Genomic DNA, 22052 nt, shown 5'->3' on the forward strand with positions numbered 1-22052 from the left:
CCGGACAAGCAAAATAGCTTCTATAGTTCTCAGTACCTGATAACATTGAGCATCTTTGTACCTCAGAAAAAAGAAACATGTACTTCCCTGAATTTATGTAAAATGTATAAATAATACACCGATAATAGATATCCTGTCATTCACTCAACAAATATTTTTGTAAACGTACTATGTGACAGGCACCTTGCAAGATATAAGGGATAAATTGGTATGTAAAATAAGCACGTAACTCTGCCAAATAAGGGCAAGTAACCCCAACATATCTAGTGCAAAAGACAAGACAACTACAATTATTTCCATTGTAGATCCCCATGGTTTTCTCTAGGTTTCTATTTTGGTAGTCAAACAATAAGCAAGTGTTTGCTGAGCTCCTACTAGTCATTCATTTATCAATTATATTTTGAGTACATATTATATGTAAGGCACAATTCTGGGTCATAATCAGGAATCAAGGATAACTCAGGTGGAAACTGTCTTTAAGCTACCTGGGGTGATAAGAAATACACAAATAAATACCAAGTAAGGTAGACAGAATGGAGAAATACGTGTCAATCAAGGTACAAAGTAGTGGGCGGTGTTCTTGCTGGAAGGAGTGTAAATCGTAGAAGTGTTCCTAGAGGATCTGCGCCTGGTATTATAGATGAGCCATAAGGGAAAGGGCTCCCCAGCAGGGAAAGCATATCAGCAAAGGCAGCACAATGGGCATTAAGGAAGATGAAGGAGGAAGAGCAAGTGGCTAAGCTGGGCAAAGCATTTGGTATATAAAAGAAAACATGGGAATAAAGTAGGGAAGTTAGGTCAGGGCTAGGGTTTTTTTGTTTTTTGTTTTGTTTTGTTTTTAGGTTCAGCTTATGGAGCTGGTGGCCCTGTGCCTCTTACTATGCAAAGGCTAGCAAAGGAGACAAGCAGCTAGACCTTTGCCCTCAAGGACTTTATAATCTAGTATGTACATGGCAAGGTAAATGCAAGATCCTTGCAGTTAACTATTCTCATGTACATTTCATCTACCAGATGATGTAGAGTTTTATAAAGAAAGCGACTACACAATTGGCACCTGTCTAGGAAGGGCATATTTAGAGTCATCTGACCTGTGGCATAACCACCTTCTACTGTGCTTACCTTGTATGTGTGACTACAGTTTCTCAGGACCCATTTCCCCCAGAAGGGTAACTCTTGTGCTGTAGTCCTCTCTAAGTACAGCTGGCTCCTGTCCTACAATAATACTCTTGAAGGATTCACTGCCTAGGCTGTGAGAATATAGCTCACAAAGGACCTCAGCTCAACCTGAAGAGATGTAGCATGAAAGCATACACAACTGGTGAACGGCAGCAGATAATGGGCTGAACGGGTAAGAACATATATGGAAGAAAATCAACTCCAAGAAAAACAGTGTGCTAACGGTAAACTACAAATAATGGCACAGAATCTAGAAACAAAAGTGGCAAATGGCTCTCTAGATATTCTTGATGGAAAGCATTTCTCATCACTCCTTTGTATTTCAGACAAAGGAAGTCACCACAGCAGGGCAACACTAACATAATCACTATTTCTGGGGAGAATTTTAAGTGCTGAGTCAATGCTTATAGACAAGTATGTGTGTGGGTGGACTTTACTCCTTGTGTATATATGCATTAAAATGAATCTATGAGAAGATGCAAAGGATCCTTGAATTAATTTTCAACCTCACCCGACTTGCCACCTCCATGTTTACCATTCATTTGACAGTAACTCCTGCACCTTCCCATGTCTAGACCTCACTTTGTTTTCATCCATTCTTTCTTCTTCACCTAAAGATGAGACTCTCCCTCTGAGCTTTCAGGGCTATTCCCACTCCCCCACTCCCATCTTTTCCAGGTAATTGAGTTAAACAACATTAAACAAGTTTTTAAAATCATCTAACAATTATGTATCTATCATTCTTTATATACTGTAGGGCTTGCCAGAACTTTCAATAAGTTAATGAACACTGACAACCTCCAAAAGGAGGAAAAAAATGTAAGTGTTCCCAAACTTGTTTGGCCACAGGACTTTTGTTAGATGGAGCAGTGTTTTTCTCCATATTAATTTCATAAGCTATTGAAGGCATACACTGTTTTATAAAGCTTCTTGGTATTTTGTCTTCCACAGAGTGCAACATTATGGAAGACAGGTATTAGTAGATGATACATTAATGGCAGATTGGTTGACACATTAAAGTTTCAGTTACTTATTTAACAAATACATATTTTTTAAAGATTTTATTTATTTATTTGTCAGAGAGACAGAGAGAGAGAGAGAGAGCACAAACATGGGGAGCTGCAGGCAGAGGGAGAGAGAGAAGCTGACTCCCCGCTGAGCAGGGAGGCCGATGTGGGACTCGATCCCAGGACCCTGGGATCGTGACCTGACCTGAAGGCAGATGCTTAACTGACTGAGCCACCCAGGTGTCCCTAACAAATATCTTTCGAGCCCTACTATGAGCTTTCTAGGCATTGAAAAAGAGGAAAAAGTAAATCAAGTCCTTGCTCTTAGGAAGCTTACTTTTTAGAGAAGGGAAAAACAATAAAAAATAAATACATAATACGTCCGGTGGTGAGGAGTGCTGAAAAATAAAGGAGAATAAGAGGAATGGAGATTAGAGAGATGGTAGAGGAAGGTTTTACAAAACAACATTTTATTCAAGCTGGCTGGAGGAGAGCATTCTGAGAATTACCACTTGTACAGAGATCTAATAAGAAAAGAAAAGGAGCAAGCTTCATGGCTATCTAGGAAAGAGAGGCTTGGTAAGTGAACACAAAAGCAAAGGCCCCACATTGGACGCAGGTTTGGCAGATTTTCAGACAGCAAGGAAAATGGTGTGACCAAAGTGGGATCAGCATGATAGAACATGGCTGGAGAGAAGGTCAGAGATGGCCAGGAGCAAAACACATCAATCTCTTGGTTGCTATACAACTTTGGATTCTACTCCAAGTGAACTAGGAAACCATGCAGCGAGGGGCGGGGGGGTGGAGGTGTACACAGAAATGCCCTAATATGAGTTGTGTTTTAAGAGGCACCTTGGCTGTTGTTTTAAAAATAGACTAGAGACAAATGTAGAGATAGCACACTCATTTGAGTATGTCATAATAGATAATGGTGCCTTAGAGACACAGTGGAAGTGTAAGAAGTCATCAGAATCTGGACATTACGTTCTTTAAGTAATCACAGAGCATACAGGAGACAAGGGGTATAGACAACTCTTCTAAAAGAGTTTCATGGGGAAGGAGACAATTGAAACAATAGTATTAACATGTTTTCATTCTCTCCTCTCTCCCCCCACTCTCTCCTTCCTTCTCTCCTCCCTTTCACCCCCACTATGAAGAAGACATACACTCTTGATTACAAGACTTTGTTTTTAAAACTAAGACATCTAGTGTTCCCATCCTCTCAGGGACAAAATTAGCTCAGATAAAATCAGTATTTATTTTAGCTTTCAGTCCCATTTTTTTTACCATAATTAAAGAAAAAGCATTTTGAAAGCCAATCATGTTTATGAATATATAGAACTTCTAATTGTATGTAACACTGCATATGTTAAGTTGCCTGGATATCATCAATCTGGACCTAAAAGTAGGCAAAGGGACCAGTTATTTCCATTTCACACGTGAGGAAACCAAGGCTTAGCATAATCATTAGTTCAAGTTGATATGACTTGTTAATGGCATATAAGGAATCAAAGTTTGGGCCTCTTCTACAGTGAAGTTCTCAACCTGCTTCATATCTTCCTTATTTAAATGAACTATACTCATTTTATTTAGAAAGAGTAAGAAGCAATTCCTTTATTGATCACTAAAAGAACTTTTTATCATATGGCTGAGGGGAAGAATTCACATTTAGAAATGTTGTAGTTTAAGAAGTGTCTTCTAAAATGATTAAAACTTACCAAAAATCCAAGGGTAATTTATTTCAAAGCATATATTGCCTTAATTTTTCTAAACTTACAGGCTATGGCATGATTGCAAAATCATTCAGGAATTGTGAGAGCAAAATCAATCCAGATACATTTTAAAGGCTGATGTTAGTAAATATCCATTCAAAGTAATTGTGATTTCCGGGTTTCCCAATGATGTCCTCTTTTTCAAAATCATTATTGTACTTTAGTATGTAATTACATTAGTGAAGATTTACATATCACTTCTATTATGCTTTCTTTAAAATATACTGAATATACTATATTCTACTGTTATGACTTAACTAATGTGAAAGATAAAGCAATATACAATACATTTAAAGACAACCAATTTTATGGGTCCTTTAAAAATCTTATGCATCTTAAGTAACATCTATATATTAAAGGCATTGATTATATATGTATATGTGTTTGTATTACACATCTTTTTAATCTTTAAAAGTTGAGTCTATGCTAATGATGCTGTTAAAAGCTAGAAACGAATGTCAATAACAAGGCATACTAGAAATTATAACAATGTATTATTATTTTTTTAAAGATTTATTTATCTGAGGGGAGGAGGGGTAGAGGGAGATGGAGAGAGAGAATCTCCAGCAGACTCCCCACTGAATGTGGAGCCCCACATGGAGCTCGATCTCAAGACCCAGGAAATCATGACCTGAGCAAAAACCAAAAGTCAGATGCTCAGCTGATTGAGCCACCCAGGTACCCCAAAATTATAACAATGTATTATACTGCCCTAGTCTATGGCAAAAGTAAAAAAAAAAAGTTATGTTACTGAAATTCATTAGCAAAACACAAATAGTTATGATCCCAGTGGAATCCACTCCAAACTATTTTCCAAATCCGAACACTGTTCAGTTCTTCCCAAGTCCTCATTACCACCTCAGTCCTAGTCATTATCACCTCCGCGCTGGTCTCAGGTGTTGCACTCTTGCCCCCAACACAGCCTGTTCTTCAGCAGCAGCCAGAGGCACTCTCCAAACAGAAGTAAGTTCGTGGACTCCTTCTCACTCTTCACCCTCCAAAGGTGCCCATCCACAATTACAACAAAATAAAAAGTCCTCCCTATGGCTTATAAGGCCCTACATGATCTGACCCTTGACTACCACTCAGGCCTCTTTTCAACCCCTCTCCTCATTATTCACCATACTCCAAGCACACAGCCCTCTTACAACTCTAGCATTTGCTATTTCCCCTGTTGGCTTGCCTGGCCCCCCTAACTTCATTTACTGTCTCTGCTCAAATGTCAGTTGCTGGGAGAAAACTTCCTTGGCCATGCCTAAAATAGCACTCAAACACCTCTGCTCTTTGTCTTTATCCTTATATATTAATACTTGATATTGTATAATATTACATTGTCTTTTTTAAAATTTTTCATTATGTTATGTTAATCACCATACATTACATCATTAGTTTTTGATGTAGTGTTCCATGATTCATTGTTTGTGTATAACACCCAGTGCTCCATGCAGTATGTGCCCTTCTTGATACCCATCACCAGGCCAAACCATCCCCCACCCCCCTCCCCTCTAGAACCCTCAGTTTGTTTCTCAGAGTCCATAGTCTCTCATGGTTCGTCTCCCCCTCTGATTTCCCCGCCTTCATTCTTCCCTTCCTGCTATCTTCTTCTTCTTCTTCTTTTTTTTTTAACATATAATGTATTAATCTCAGGAAACAAACTGAGGGTTGCTGGAGTGGTGCGGGGGTGGGAGGGATGGGGTGGCTGGGTGATAGGCATTGGGGAGTGTATGTGCTATGGTGAGCGCTGTGAATTGTGTAAGACTGTTGAATCACAGACCCGTACCTCTGATACATTATCTTTTTTAATTGAGATTTTTGTTGAGATAATTGCAGATTCACATGCATTTGTAAAAAAAAAATAATACGAAGAAATCCCACGTACACTTTACCTAGTTCCTCTCAATGGTTAACATTTTGCAAAATCGTAATATAAAAGCACAACTAAAATACTGACATTACCACATCAATCTTATTCAGATTTCTCCAGTTTTACTTCTGTGCATTTGTATAAAGGTAAGTAATTCTATACAATTTTATCACATATGTAGGTTTTCTCATCTATCATCCCAGTCAATACACTAAATAGTTCCAACACCACGAAAATACCTCATGTCCTCTTATAACTACATTCCGCTATTTCTTTTCCCCTCTAACACTTGAAAATTACTGATCTATTTCTAAAATCTTGTCATTTCAAAAAGTTAACATAATTAGAATCATCTTGTACGTATTGTCTTGGGACTGGCATTTTTCTTTCACTCAGCTTAACTTCCTGGAGATTTATCTAAGTTACTGGATGCATCAACAGTTCCTTCCTTTTCATTGATGAGTGGTAAGTATGCCATGGTATGTATATACGACCGTTTGCTCAACCATTCACCTGGGCATCTGGGCTGATTCTAATTTTGGCTATTATCAATAAAGCTGCTAAGAACATCCACATATAGATTTTTGTGTGAACTTAAGTTTTAGTTTTTCTGGGATAAATGCCCAAGAGGACGATTGCTGGGCCATATGGTAAATTCATGCATCATAGTTTTTATTACCCATTTCCCTATCAGGATGGAAGTCCTATGATACCAGGGACTTGGTTATTTTGGATCAGTGCTGTATCCCAATGTCCAGAACAGTACTTGGCACAGAACAAGGAGTTAACATATATCTGTTGGCTGAGTAGACTTCAGAGCCTTGTGGAGCCAATGTGCACAGATGCTATTGCTTTTATAACTGATTAAAATGAAATGAGTCTGCAAAAAGCTCCCTGGGAAAAATGGTTGAGATGAGAGTTAGAGAGGTGCGGCCTCTGAGGTGTCAGTTTGAGCCCTGAATGGAAGAGCAGTTAGGCTGAGCAGCTGTGTGTATAAAGGAATGTGTGAGGCTTTGGAAAAAGTCACATGATGTTCCAGCCCCAGGGAACACAGTAGAACCCGATGTTGTTAAAATGGCTGATACAGCCTCAGATCATGTGCAGTTTCAGTTGCCTGGATGGCCACCAGCAGAAGACAGAGCAGCCTACTACTTAGCAGTATTTTCAAGATGGGACCAGCAGCAGAGCCAGAGAGCTTATATTCTTTCCTAAGCACATGTTGGCAACCTGGCAAAATAGTAAGTAAGCTCCAAAAAAATGTGTCAAATGTGTAAATAAATAAATTGCTTCTTCACAGGGATTTGGTTAAGTTTTCAGGGGAGAATGAGGCTTTACATAGGCCCCTGGGACGGATGATGGTAGTTCATAGAAGAGAAATGTGGAAATCAATGTTGAGAGCACAAGCTGGGAAGCTTGGGAAATTTGGATTACATGCAAACAAATTATTATTTTTTAAACTGTATTTGTGGTACTACCTCTATTCCTGGAGATCTTTTATACAATAATGAGTCAATCAGTTCTAGAAGGTCAGGTCTATTAGTATAAGTACACCACTTTCATGAGTATAACCCTCTGGCAAAATTTGTTTAACGTGTTTTTGTTCAGAATTTGTTTTCCTGACAATCAAATTTCTTTTAATAAGTAACAGGAAAAAAAGAATGTTTAACTGTTATTAAAAGTAACAATTTTCAAATATTTAGAGTTTGTGAATATGTGAGTATCTTATTGCAAAAATCACAAACTGTGTCCATATTTGAATAGTGTAAATATCCATTATATATATATATCTCCCAAGACAGTGCTCTTTGTAAGGCTCCTGCCAAGGATGAAAACACAAAAATTAAAATGCCTTGGAACTCTGATAGATTAAGGGATAACATATTTAAAGAACAGTGAGCTAGTATCTTTTTCTGGCCTCATTCTTGTAATCAGTTCTTGCTGTAAATGGTTGAAAATGACAAAATTCAATAAGGTTGCATGATTATACATTTAATGTGGGATTATATTTGTGGATCCCAAGCTCGGTTTCTCTTTAAGTATTTCTCTGCTTAGTTTTTTTAAGGCATAGTAATTCCTCACGGTATGGTTCTAGAACACTGATTCCCAGCCTCGGTTGCACATTAGAATCATCTGGGGAGATTTAAAACTCCTAATGCCTAGACGATACCCCAGACCAATTAAATCACAGTCTCTGGGGTGAGAGCCAGGCATCAGTATTTTTCATAGGTCCCCAAGTGATTCTAATGTGCAGCCATGGTTGAGAATCAGTGTTCTAGAATCATCTGCATCAGTTTCACTAGGGTACTTATTAAGAGTCAGACCTGGGTCCACAATTGTATGTACTAAATTGGAATATCTATTATGAGCAAAAGAAATCTAAATATTTATCTGTACTCCTAGATGCACACTAAGTTTGAGAACCTGTGGCTAAAGAGTTAAGGTGGCTAACACTTAACACTTAGTTACATAGTTTGCAGGTGTCAGTAATAACTCCAAGTAAAGTTTCCACACAGTTTTCAAGTAAATACTTTATTAAGACAAACTGATCCTCTAGTGGAAAGCTAAAATAAAAAGGCCATCAAGCCAAAAGTAGAAAGAGTTATTTTAAAAAATAATAATTACCTATAAGAATTAAGGATGTTAAGAGAGGAATTCTTATAGGAAAGCATAGAGCTGCAAATTGAGCTTCCCCTTGGCCCACCACTCATTTTTTTTTCTTAAAAAAATTACAATTAAAATGTTTTTAGAGGAAGAGAAAAATCAAAGACCATTAGGAATCCCCATTATATTTAAAAATATTAGCCCAGTAGGGATAGTTAATACCTTAAAATATGTAAAGTATGTTCTCAAACCTCTGATTCTAACAAATATCCTGTTTAGGGAAGGATAATGGATTATTAATTCCAGTTTTTATAGATGTGTTATTTCCAGCATATAACATAGTGTGAAGTTCTCAGTGTTTGTTACGTTGAATTGAATTATTGGATAAGGAAGTTGAAGCACAGAACCATTAAGTACTAACTGACCCTTCATCAATTGATGTAGAGACAGTTGCATCAAAAACCCCAGCATAATCCAGAATTCTTCCCTAACAGCAAGCTTCCTCCAGTAAAATTTGGAGAGTAAAGGTCATTTTTTAAGCCAGTTGTCCTTAGCCTGGTACACCTACGGACCATATGAACACTTTCAACTATATCCAGGGTACTGACCAAAGATTTTGATTCAATAGAGCAAGGTGAAACCAAAGTCTATGTTTACTAAGCACCACTTACCAGAGAAAACATGTAATTGACAAATATGTTATTAAGCCAATTAACAATGATCCTCGAAATGGCAAGTATCATTGGCTAACTCTGAGAAAAGTGAAATATTTAAGTTACAAAAGCAAAATGACTCATAGATCCATGCTGCATCAGCCTGGAATCATATCTTTCTCGCCCAGAATACAACTTCCTTTTTAATCTTGATCATGTGGAATTCAAGTGCCTTCATTTTTTTAGTCAGTGAATCAATCTTCTGCCACACATCTTAGAAAGCATTTTGATTTCCTTGCTGAATTCAGTGCCAAGGTCTGTGATACAAATGAATGCCTGCTTTCAAGATGGGTATCATTTATTGTCAGTATTACTGATAAGTGTTTTTTAATGTTAGGTTAGAATTAATACTACTCATAAAGTCATAATAAATATCTGATGAGACAAAAAAATAAAAATAAATATTGTTGAACATATGAATCTATTAATCAATAGGATAAAATTAAGAACACATTGGTTTATAATAGTTAGCATAATAACATATGAAGAGGAAAGTTTTAGATTCTATATTTTTCTGGCCAACTTCTTCAGTGGGTTAAGGGACTAGAAAGCTTATTGTCTTCAGCGAATCTGATAATGTGCGCTACTTCTTTAAATTCTTTTTTTAATATTTTATTTATTTGTTAGAGAGTGTGTGTGAGAGAGAGCAGGAGCAGGGGCAGAGGGAGAGGGAGAAAGCAGACTCCCTGCTGAGCAGAGACCCAATGTGGGGCTTGATCCCAGGACCCTGGGATCAAGACATGAGCCGAAGGCAGACAGACACTTAACAGACTGAGCCACCCAGGCGCCCCTGGGCTACTTCTTTAAACCAACCCTTTTTGTTTCAGGGCTTGATGGGTACCTAGATGAGTTCTCCTTCCTTGAGGAAGAGGAACCAAGAAAATTTGTGCTTAGCAGGAACTGAAGGCTGGGAGCTACGCATACATAGGGAAGAATGCTCAGAATGCTTTGAGAGGTAACATGGACAAAGAGTTCTGGGAATAAAGAAATTGTCCTTCTCTAAGGCATTAAATTTGTTTCTAGGCAACAAATAAAATATAATTACTTCTAGCCAGCCCAAAATGCAGCTCCCAGAAGAAAACTGCGTACATAAAAATGCCTTTCAAAAGTCTAAACTTTAGACAATTTTGGTGCTCAATTCATCCTATAATTTACATCTTATAATTTACACACACACACACCCATGCATATATATATACATACATATACATATATGTACCTGTGTGTGTTTCACATTATTCTAATGGTATTTTAAGAACATGTATAATTTGGTAATTCCATATAAAAATAATATGAATCCTTATTAGTTTTATAAAATTACAACATCTGCTACTTTCATGATCAAAAATGCACATGTAATGGCTAAAATCCAAAACCCTTACAGTAACAAATGCTGGTAAGGATATGGAACAACTGGAACTCTCATCCATTGCTGGTAAGTATGCAAAATGGTACAACCACTGTGGAAGGCAGTTTGAAGTTTCTTACTCTCAGGTGTCCTCTTACCAAATGATCCAGCAATTGCACTTTTAGGTATTTACTCAAGTGAGTTGAAAACTACATCACACAAGACAAAAGAAAAACCTGTACATAAATGTTTATAGCAGTGTTATTCATAACTGCCAAAAAATTGGAAACAACCAAGGTATTCTTGAATGAATAAGCAAACTGTGATACATCCATAAATTGGAATATTATTCAGTGTTTTTTTTTAAAGCTATCAAGACATAAAATGACATGGAGGAACCTTAAATATATATTGCTAAGGGAAAGAAGTTAGTCTGACAGGGCTACATACTATATTATTCTAGCCACATACACTGTAGGATTCCAACTACATGACATTCTGGGAAAGGCAAAACTGTAGAGATAATAAAAAAAAAAATCAGTGGTTGCCAGGGATTTGGCAAGGGAAGGAGGGATGACTAGGCAGAGCACAGAAGATTTTCAGGTCAGTGAAACTATTTATGAGGCTATGGTAGATACACGATATTATGTATTTTTCAAAATCCATAGGGTTGTATAATACAAAAAGTGAACCCTAATATAAACTATGGACTTTAGATAAAAATAATGCATCAATATCATTTTATCATTTATAACAAATATACCATATTAATGTGAATGTTAATAATGGGGGAAACTATGCAGGCAGGTGGAGGGATAAATGGGAACTCCCTGCTTAATTTCTCTGTAAACCTAAAACTATTCTAAAAACTAAAATCTATTAATTAAAAAAAAATCATGTGTAGATAATATTAATGCTGGCGCTGGAAACATTTTTTTTTCTAATTTGTAACATATTGACAAAATAGTTATTAAAATAAATCTATTAATTATGTATTTATCATTCCTGTATCATAAAACTTAAAATTCTTTAACTATTTAGCTATATTCCAAAAGATATTTAATTCACATTCTGCCATACAGAACTAAATTAATACCTCCCCCATATATGGATGCCTGAAGAATTTTTTTCAATCCTTTTTCCAAATGAAATGTTCATATTATATTGGTACATTTCTCAATTTCATTGATTTTCAATATAGTTTTGATTTGCAAAAACCATAATAAATAATTTGCCTATAATGTATTGTTATGTAACTGAAAGCTGATTACTTTCAGCTACTGAAAGCCTTGTGCAGTATTTCTCAAACTTCAGTATGTGTGTGGGAGGCTACTGGGGATCATTTTGGAAAAAATAAACAAAAACTGATTCTGATTTAGCTGGTGTGAGGTGGTCCTGATAATCTACATTTCTAACAAGCTTCCAGGCAAGGCTCATGTATGACCTCACACTTTTGGCAGCAAGGTTCTAGAGCATATTTGGGCCATGAAACTATTTCCATTGTGAAAAATTAACCCAAATACCTAGCAGTTCTTACAAAGGATTAAAGAGCTGTTTAAAAAGAGAGAGAGAGAGGGGCTTTTTTGTTTTTCCTACCTAAAAAAGCTCTCAGGGCTCCAAGAACTTCTAAATCTGCTTTCCCAATATATAAGCCTTTTCAATTTCATCATAAAGAGAATGGCTTGATAACCTTTGTACAGTGAGCAAGCTAACCATTTAGCCGTAATACTCTCCTGGCTTGTATGAACCAAAGACCATCTATCTCTAGTTGAATTTCTCGATTTGTATGTCTTCAGTCGCAGAAAGGTCAAACAACTGGCTCAAGGTCACTTAACCAATCACTGTAAAGGTCAGGTCTGAATCTAGGTCTCTGATTCCAAATCCAGTCGTTTTCCTTCCTTTCTCTGTTGTGTCTGATAATGATGCACTTCAGAGAACAGGGTCTAGTTTGTTGAGACCACAAATCCCAGTTCTGAATTGAATCTCTCAGCCTCAGGCTTCCCAGGGCAATTCCTAACATGGGTTTAAAGTCTTGTGGGGAACCAGGTGCAGTAAGGGAGAGAATTTTTTTGTGTTTCAAAATAAGCTTTAAAATTCAACAAAATTATGTGGATTAATGAGCTTATTTGAATATGGTATAAGGTATGAGAGAAAAGACTTGGATGTTCCACCATGGGAGTGGGGCCAAGAATGGTTTGTTCTATTTTTCCAAACCTGATGGTTCTCTTGAAAGAATTCATAGCTAACCACATGTGGGAGTCAGAGGCAGGTGGACACCTCTCCCCAGGACCCTGTCCAGAGCAACCTCCCTTATATGGGGATAATCAAATGATGACTAGATGTCTTCAATGGGACTTCTAAACTATTAAAGATAATGGAAACTAAATGTTTCTTCACAATATGAAGAAAACAAGGCCCAGAGATGTGAAAATAATGTTGTACCATTGTACAGATATTATTAGTTGGAACTCGGATTTGGAGTTTCTCGACCTCTGGTTTAAGGACTAGCCCCAACTCCACACTGACATTGGCAGTAGATTAGGGTTAGAGAATTAATCAATATAAAATATTTAAGTGACATTAGGGTCTACACATGCCTTTTAAATACTGTCCTTCTAAGGATTTCTAACAGTTTGAATCTTTGTATACTCTTACTCTCTCCTCCTAGAGCCCTGCAGCTTAGGAAAGAAAAATTTAGGAAGATCTGACCTTGGAAGAAATTCCTGCCTCAGAACTTTGGACAGCATCCCATTATGAAAATTCTGTTCTCACCTCAAGGGGGGTATTCCTCTGTAAGTGTATGTGTGTATTGGATGCAAGTGGCTCTGAATTAAGGTACTCAACTGGGTGGCCAGACTGTCTTCCTCTGGGCACCGATCTGACACCATATCACGAGGATTTGTAAATACATAAGGATAGAAATATTCTCTTCATGGGTTTAAGTGAATATCAAGGCAGCCAAGATTTTGGGCTCCCATGTCTATTTGCTTGGGGATGTTCTGAGGTGTTTGTGTGTGAAAGCTGAGCAATGATGCCACAATGAGGGAGAATCAGCCTTGGCAACTTAGGCTCCAGTCTGAGAAAAATCAGTAGCCACTCAGATCCTTGTGGGCGATCTGAGCTCTTAGAGATAATTACAAGCAGTTTAGGTGCCCATTTTAAGGAGCATAAATGCCATTATAACAGGCTTCTACAGAAATTTTACAAATTCCCAGTTACAGAAGGCTCCAGAAAAATACAAAAGTACATTATGCCCCCATCATCTCAGAGCCAGGAGGTACTCTGTTTTTTGCTGGCGGTTGGAAATCTGGCTCTGGCTGACACATCCAACTTTGGTCTTAACCATCACTCCATTATTTAGAACTCATATATTCATTCCCCACTCTTCCTACCATGTGCCATTCCTCTGTTCCCCTCCTTTTTTTCTTTTAAGATTTTACTTATTTATTTGACAGAGAGAGAGAGAGCGAGAGAGGGAACACAAGCAGGGGGAGTGGGAGAGGGAGAAGCAGGCTTCCCCCGGAGCAGGGAGCCCGATGCGGGGCTTGATCCCAGGACTCTGGGATCATGACCTGAGCTGAAGGCAGATACTTAATGACGGAGCCACCCAGGCGCCCCTGTTCCCCTCCTTCTGATCAAAATCATCTCCCTCCTTCAAGACTCAGCTACCATGTGACAGCCTCCATAAGAGCCTGCCCTGACAGCATACTGTCCATGGTGGCCTCCCTGCTCTACCCTCTTCAGCAGTTAAGGACCTCCAACACTCACTTGGCATTTATGTTGAGCCATACTTCTAAGAAGGCAGCATCACAAGCAGACCTATTTTGTTTAACTTCCCAGGATAAATAAGAACTGGGATAAGAGAGAGAAGTGCAGATAACATAGTTGTTGAACTTTCAAAGATTTTCACACTAAAAATGCCAACATGTAAGAAGGAGGGAACTGGCTTATAGATAGGGCCAGGTGGGTGGTTTTCTTTTCTTGTATATCTCTGAACCTAATCAGAATAATGTCTGGGAAACTTGAAGAGTATAGCTGCAGGACAAATATGAAAGAAAGAGGCATATAGCAATTTAAAATAAAAGGCAAGATTTTGCAAGTATAGCTGGAGAATAATGAAAAAGAATCAACACAAAACTACTAGCCCCATACACCACTGGGAGGATTGAGAGTCCCTCAGTGGGAGATGTGGTGTATTCAGTGGGAGAGAGCAGTCCCTCAGTGGGAGATGTGGTGTATTCAGTGGGAGAGAGCAGTCCCTCAGTGGGAGATGTGGTGTATTCAGTGGGAGAGAGGCAGCATTAGCCAACTCTCAGGGTTCTTTGCTGTGGGAAGCTTCTATCAGTCTACTACCAACAAGAATGATAATGACTTGTATACTTTGCAGTCAATACTAATAAAAGCACAATGATTGTGGATGACTTACTGTGCTGACAGTGAATCCCATTAAATCCTCGAGGACATTTACAGATGTAACCTATGAATGTGTCCCCTCTGTACGCTTCACTTATTTCACAGGTTCCTCCATTATGGCATGGATTAGGAACGCAGGGACCTGCAAGACAGAAGAAAAATTGCTGCATGATGTGTACGCTTTAAAGGAGATACTGGGCCAACCTTTAGCAATTAACCATTTTATAGAGAAAAGTGTCCTGGATATTAGTGGTATAGGAAATGGAGTAGTTGTGTGGGGCTCTGAGACTAACAGCCCGGTATTGAAGCCTGGCTTCCTGACTTTCTAGCCATGTGGTCTTGGAAGATTTATTTCACCTCTCTGTGCCTCAATCGCACTTTGGTTAAATGTCAGTATTAAAAGAATCTATCTCAGAGGGTGATGATACAGATGAAAAGAACTTGTATATTTAAAACACCCGAACAGTGTCTGACACATATTAAGAAGTCAAAAAGAAATATTAGCACTGAGTAAAATATTGGTATTAAGTTCTCCAAATTGTGAAATATCTTCTGCATGTTTCAAAAGTAATACTGAATGGCAATTTCTGGAGTTATGAACACTGAAGAGCTTTTATAAACTTGCTGGTAAAAATAGCATAAACTTGCAAATGACTGTAACCACATAGTCCAAGGGAAGTGGATATTTGGTTGCAATACTTTTATTGACTATTTATGGATTTGTAGTGGGGCATACTTCTGTGAACCACAATTTTTGCCCATCTATAAGAAGTAGCTCATCAAGTTACAAATATGGGGAAAAACAGGGGCAAAGGGAAAGGGAGAGAGAATCTCAAGCTGACTCCCCGCTAAGGGCAGAGCCTGACAAAGGGCTTGATTCCAGGACCCTGAGATCATGACCTGAGCTATAATTAAGAGTCAGCAGCTTAACCAACTGAGTCATCCTGGCACCCCAGGCTCATAGTCATTTTTAAGCTTTGAGAAAGTAACTTCACCAGAGTGAAGTACCTGTGAAAGCCAGTAGAAGTGTGGTGTCTGATCTCCCTTGGAGAAAACCAGCTGTTAGCACTATGAGGGTACAGAACTGGGACAGTTCTGCCTAACTCAGGACTCCTCTAGTGCACGTTCTTTACTCTGGGGTGCCCCTTTGGTATGGCTGAGATTTTCTCAAATGGCATGGCAGTGCAAGGCTCTCTCTATACCATCTTCCTTCCTTCCTTTTCTCTTTTTGGAGGTGACAGGTTTATGTCACAGTCTGAAGGCTCATCCTACCTACTCTTGCTTCCATTCCCCTCCTCCCCAGTAAATCTTTTACATCTCTAATTCTTACAGTCTCATAGTTGGCTTACTGTTGGCTTCTTTGGAGGATGCTAATTGACTTAGGGCAGAATCCAGACTGGACAACGTGAAGAAGGCAAGAGAGAAGCTGAAGGAAGAAAACGTTCTCCCTGGAAGATGAAGAAAGGCCAAGGAAAAATGTATAGTATTCTCTAATTTTGTCTTTTTAAATTTTGTTTAACTGAAGAGACTAGAACACCTTTATGAGTGAAAGAAAAGCCACTGAAGAGAAAGTTAGGATGTGCATATTAGAAAAGAAAGAAGAGTAATTAAACTGTCCACTATGTATGAAAAGGTGAATGCCTGAGTCCTGGAGGAAGAAGAAAAGGAGCAAGTAGTTTTAGCAGAGAGTTGGGGGGTAGCGATAGGGCTGGGCACAAGAATAGTAACAACTTGAAGCAACTGGGTGAGAGCTCCACCAGGCAAGGCTGTTGGAAGAGTACAATGATTAATGGCTCCTCAAGTATTGGTCAAAGCCATTTAAAGACTTATGGAGAGAAAGGCAATTGACCCATCATCACTTTGAGCAGTGTGATAGAGTGTCAATGACAGGAAGCACATAGGGGTTGGGCAACATTGTCTTGCATTGAGTCAAAACTTTAAAATTTGATTCCTTTCTCCAACAACTGTTCTTGAAACTCAGTTTCTTCTAGTTTAAAATTGCATGAAATTCAATAGCAGTAGAATCTAATAAGAATATGCATGAAATAGAAAACAATGTGGCAACCCTATAGTGTCTGGACCTTGTTGATAGGGCTTAACTTTCAAACAGTGAAAAGAAATTAGTGTATCTGTGTATTCTCCAGATACCTTCATATCAATTAAAAACAATACATGGATTTAAGTAGGCAGTTTTGTGCTGTGCACTATATGTAAGTTAAACTAACCAACACCTGCCCTAAAGGTGGTACACTATCAATGTTTAAGACAGGAAGAAGGTTCAACACCAATGATCACTTTTGTGGCAATTTGGGTCACGTTTCTTCCATTACTAAAAGATGCAAAGCATGCCACAGAACTTATCTATACTCTTCTTTCTCAGTTTCTATTCCTCCCTCCTCCAAATTAATTCACATTTGATGGTGCCTTACAATCTACAAATTCTTTTCACATAAATAATCTCATTTATTTCTTACAATTCCATGAGGTCATTGTCATTACCATTAGCTTTTACATTAAAAAAAAAAAAAGGAAGGGCAAAAATCTTAGATAATGTTTCTCAAATGAACATCTATGAGTGATGCATTTAGGTCTCAAATTAACAGTCTATGATTCCAAAACCTACATTTTTTAGAGACTGAAAAGTTGGGGAAGGGAGAATGAAATAAAAATGATATCAGAGTTCTGATTCATCAGTTCACTTCAAAATAAGAAAAACCATGACAGGTTTTTTAGTAACTGATAACTGATAGCCATCTATATAACTGCTAGAGAAAAAAAATACATATAAGTAATTATACTGAAAGAATTATGCAATTTTTTTTCTTTTTAAGAATTATGCAATTTTAAACAAATAAGGAGCCTTAGAGATCACCTAATCCAATCTCTCAATTTTGTAGATAAGGAAACAAAGCCTAATAAGAATTCAGTGATTTCTCAAACTAAAAAACCAACAAACAAAAAACAAACAAACAAAAAAACCTAATATAAGAAAAGGTGGGTTTAAGGATTTGTATCTAGGAGGAAAAAAGTTATTAAAACCAAAATTGATTAAGCTATTCTCTTCCCCTTAAGAGAGTGATTTAACTTATATCAGAGAGGAAATAAACCTTTTCTATGCTCTCTTCCTCTTATAAAGCTGCGTGAGGGAGGGATTTAAAACAACAACAACAAAAAAGACTGAAACAGTAAGACCTCTGCCAGTTCTTAGGAGCAGTTAAAGCCACCATTCCAAGGAAGGTGGTCTCTTAATGTCACTTTGAAGAACAAAGGGTGAATATGAGCCTGGAAGAGAAGACTCCATTTACTCAAGCCCACAGCACCTTAGGAAAAGCAGAACTTGACTTGAAGTTGAGGATGAGCTAGTGGCTCTCATAATAAAGAGGAGAACTTAGGAACAGATGGAGAACACCCAGAAGAGGAGACCCCAAAAACAGAGCTGGGAGTGGACTTGAGGGACAGAAAGGGGTCAAGCAATATGTTGGGAAGCTGTAATAGGTGAAGAAAAGTAGCTAGCAAGAAACCATGGTATCTAAAATTCAGAATGTACATCTCTGTACATTCATGGTATCTAAAAGTCGTTAGCACAGCTGCTATGTGAACTGTCTCTGTTGGAGCATCCAGACCTACACTTAAGTCTGCTAGACACACAGACCTGTGTGTGGTGATTGGGGAAGTCAAGGGGAAAGGGCTATGCCATTCATCTGGCTCATACTGGCAGAAAGGAAGAAGCACTACAGCACATGAAGCCCAAGGGATTCAAGAATCCCGTGGATTCTTCAGAAATCTGAAGACAGAACTGACATATATTTCCTGAGGGCATAGGTGAAGCCTGTCCAGCAATCTTGGTGCAGCCTTTGGGATTCCCAAAAGAAACGAGCTAGAGCACTAGAGCTGATTTTATTTACAACCCAAAGAACATCATGACCTCAGCTGACATCTGAGTTTCAGAAAAAGATTACCTGCTAACAGAGGTCATGATTGTGGTTATTTTTCCTATTCTGAGAAATTCTATGATTTTCATTTAAAGGGTGAGAATGAGGTAAAGCAAATGGCTCAAGGATTTAACCTTTCTAGAGTGCTTTAAATGCTAAGCAACATGAAGTATACATAGTATTCTTCAAAGAATATATCTTTGTTTTTTTTTAGAGGCAAGAAAACAGGCTTACTCACAGAGGCTAAGTAACATGCCTAACTGGAAAAGGCAAGATTTTAACAGACTCCACCTGACTATACATCTCTGTACTTTCCATTAAGCCACACTCCCTGCCATATTGAAGATCTGTACATTAATATGTTAATCTTGACAGATGACAGGATCAACATGAATTCATTAAGCATGTTCGTATAAATAATGCAGGACTCCAAGCATTCCTAAATGGAAATATTTCAGAGTGTTTTCAGCAAATGGGTGAGGGTGTATTAGATATTATGAATATAGATAAAGATAGGCTCTACTATACTAATAGCACTCCATTTCAGCTATGTTTGAAATCAACTGTCAAACATGAATATCTTCCCAATATTATTTTGTAATCACATATTTTGTATGTATATACTCTTGCTTGTTCTATGAAGATAAGAAAGAAAGCGACCGTGCCCTACATACAGGTTTTGTTTGTTTGTTCCTAATAATCATACTATGAAACTCATTGTATGCCTTGTACATACTCTTGGAGTACTCATGATAGAGTGCTGAAATGAGTGGCTACATCTCCCTTTTCCCCAATAAACCATAAATTCTCTGTGGGGAGGAGTTACAGTCTGCACATAGCAGGTGCTGGATACATTCTGAATAAACAAGGGTATGGCAAAGTGAGTGATGACCATTTCATCTTTTGCCCAAACCCTATTCAAACTGAGGTTTATAAGGTATCAATATCTTTGGTTTTTCATTTGGTAATTAATTAGGATACTTTCTGTAACTTTTCTACACCTTTCAAAGTTCAAGTTCCTTAAATTTGTAATTGGGTTCCAATATTTTTTGTCTCTAATAGAGCTTAAGCTTCAAGAATATTATATCTGTAAAGTATTACAATAGTAAATAAAAGATCATTAGAATGTAAACTTTTGCATAACAATTACGTGTATCTTAATTTTTGGCAAATGTGGAATCAAGAAAAATGTAACATTGTATAATCTCATCAACAGTGTTTTGGTCTCCTAATTTACCAATTCCTGTGTAAATAAAGACATTCACTTAAAGGATTAGCAAGATGAAATAATTAGAATATATAAATTAGTACCCAAAGATAATAAAATAAATGTAGCCCCAGTTCTCAGCTCACATGGTAGCCAAAAAGTTTTGTAGTTGGATATTAAATAGTGACAATTAAAATATTTACCAACAGTTTCCAGATTTCTTTCTCCAAGTGGTAATTGGGCTAAACATATGAGAATTAGAGATCTCAGGAAACTCCTTTCTGTTTTTGTGTTTTCCCCCATCCAATAATCTCATCTATTTTGATACTGAAAATAAGCATCATTTAAGGTGTTGGCACACTGATAAAGAAAAACCATCACCTACAGTGTATATTGTTGCTTGTACTATGAAGGTAAGAAAAACAGTGGCCCTGACCTTGATCAACATAGAGCAGTTTGGGAGTTTTTTGGTTGTTCTAATTTCAGGTTAAATAACATTATTCATTAGGAAACTATTATGTGCTGAGCACTCTACTAGTAATTTGGATAAATACTTTCAAGGGAATTAAAATTATCAACAGCTGGAAGAGTAAGCTCCTAACACAAGGAAATATTTAGTCATCCAGTTTATGCAGCTCACTTTTTAAAAGTAATTTTAATGGTTATCCTTTACTGAAAATATAATATGCTCAGTATTTATAAATATATATATTTGTATATATTTGTACAAATATATAGATTTGTAACTATATATATTTGTAACTATATACATTTATTTTATTATGTTATGTTAATCACCATACATCATTAGTTTTCGATGTAGTGTTCCATGATTCGTTGTTTGCATATAATACCCAGTGCTCCATGCAATACATGCCCTCTTTAATACCCATCACGAGGCTAACCCATCCCCCACCCGCCTCCCCTTTAGAACCCTCAGTTTGTTTCTCAGAGTTCATAGTCTCTCTCTCTCTCTCTCTCTCTCTATATATATATATATATATATATACACATATAAACTATATTTATATAGTTTATATAATGGTTTGATGGTTTCTGGAAACTTAATTCTAGGTTTCCTTAATGAAATCATATTAACAAATGTTTGCAATATGGCTACATTCTTCACTTTTACTGCCAAAACTTTAGTATATTTAGGGCATCTCATATCTTTTCTGTAACATGTAAATAAATATATATATATATATACACACACACATATTTATATGTATATATTCTATATCTCATTTGTTTTAAAATTTTGCTCTGCTATAAAATTTTCTATAAAATTGTTTTCAATTTTATAGCAGAGCAAAATTTTAAAACAAATGAGAATTATTCAACCACTTAGAGCTTGTAAAAACAAAAATAAGATATACAAAGGTGATCTTAATTCCTTTCCACTTTAAAAGTCTGTTTTAAAAAGTTTGCTTCCTTTTGTGTAACAGGTACAGAATGGTGATTACAAGATTCAGTTCTGATTAGTATTCTTAAAAGTTCAAATCATCTGATAAGACAATAGCACTTGGTAATATCATATCACTTTTAACAATAAAAGCATAAGTGGACTTTTAAGATACAAGAGGCTTCAGGAAGTTTTAAAATCAATAATGCTCTAATACTTCTGTAGGTAATCTTTAAGTAGCTCTTAACACAATGGGGACAGTATATGATCGATATTAATGAACAACTGGATTCAACAGCATGCTTTCCAGGCATTTTTATGTAAGCTCATATTAAGTATGTCAACAAGATTAATTGCTCACAAAAGTAATGGATCTATATGGTTCGCTACTTTTCCGCATCTACCTTCTCACAATTCCAACAGCAGAGAGTTGAATTCATTTCTATATGTGTAACATGGTTAGCTTTTCACACATTCAGCGACTATGCCCCAAATCATGAATTCCTTATAGTGTGTAAGCAGATTATTAAGTAAATAGGTTAACCCTCTCTTGTGATTATGTCTACATAGACTCAGTCAATTTTACAAATTATTCTCCCAAACACTGGCGCTTA

At 37.2% G+C, this 22052-nt stretch overlaps 1 protein-coding gene across 2 annotated transcripts in view; it reads right to left on the minus strand.

The window, feature by feature from the left end:
* EDIL3 (EGF like and discoidin domains 3) overlaps positions 1-22052 on the minus strand; it is a 410994-nt gene that overhangs the window by 199412 nt on the left and 189530 nt on the right. For both annotated transcript variants that reach the window (XM_028114564.1, XM_028114563.1), the window contains one exon: positions 14908-15036. In XM_028114564.1, the coding sequence (XP_027970365.1) occupies positions 14908-15036 (129 nt within the window). The remainder of the gene's footprint in view (positions 1-14907; positions 15037-22052) is intronic.

Source organism: Eumetopias jubatus, unplaced genomic scaffold, assembly GCF_037043125.1.
Source record: "Eumetopias jubatus isolate StellerSeaLion01/CBP00866 unplaced genomic scaffold, mEumJub1_p1.0 scaffold_5, whole genome shotgun sequence".
NCBI lineage: Eukaryota > Metazoa > Chordata > Mammalia > Carnivora > Otariidae > Eumetopias > Eumetopias jubatus.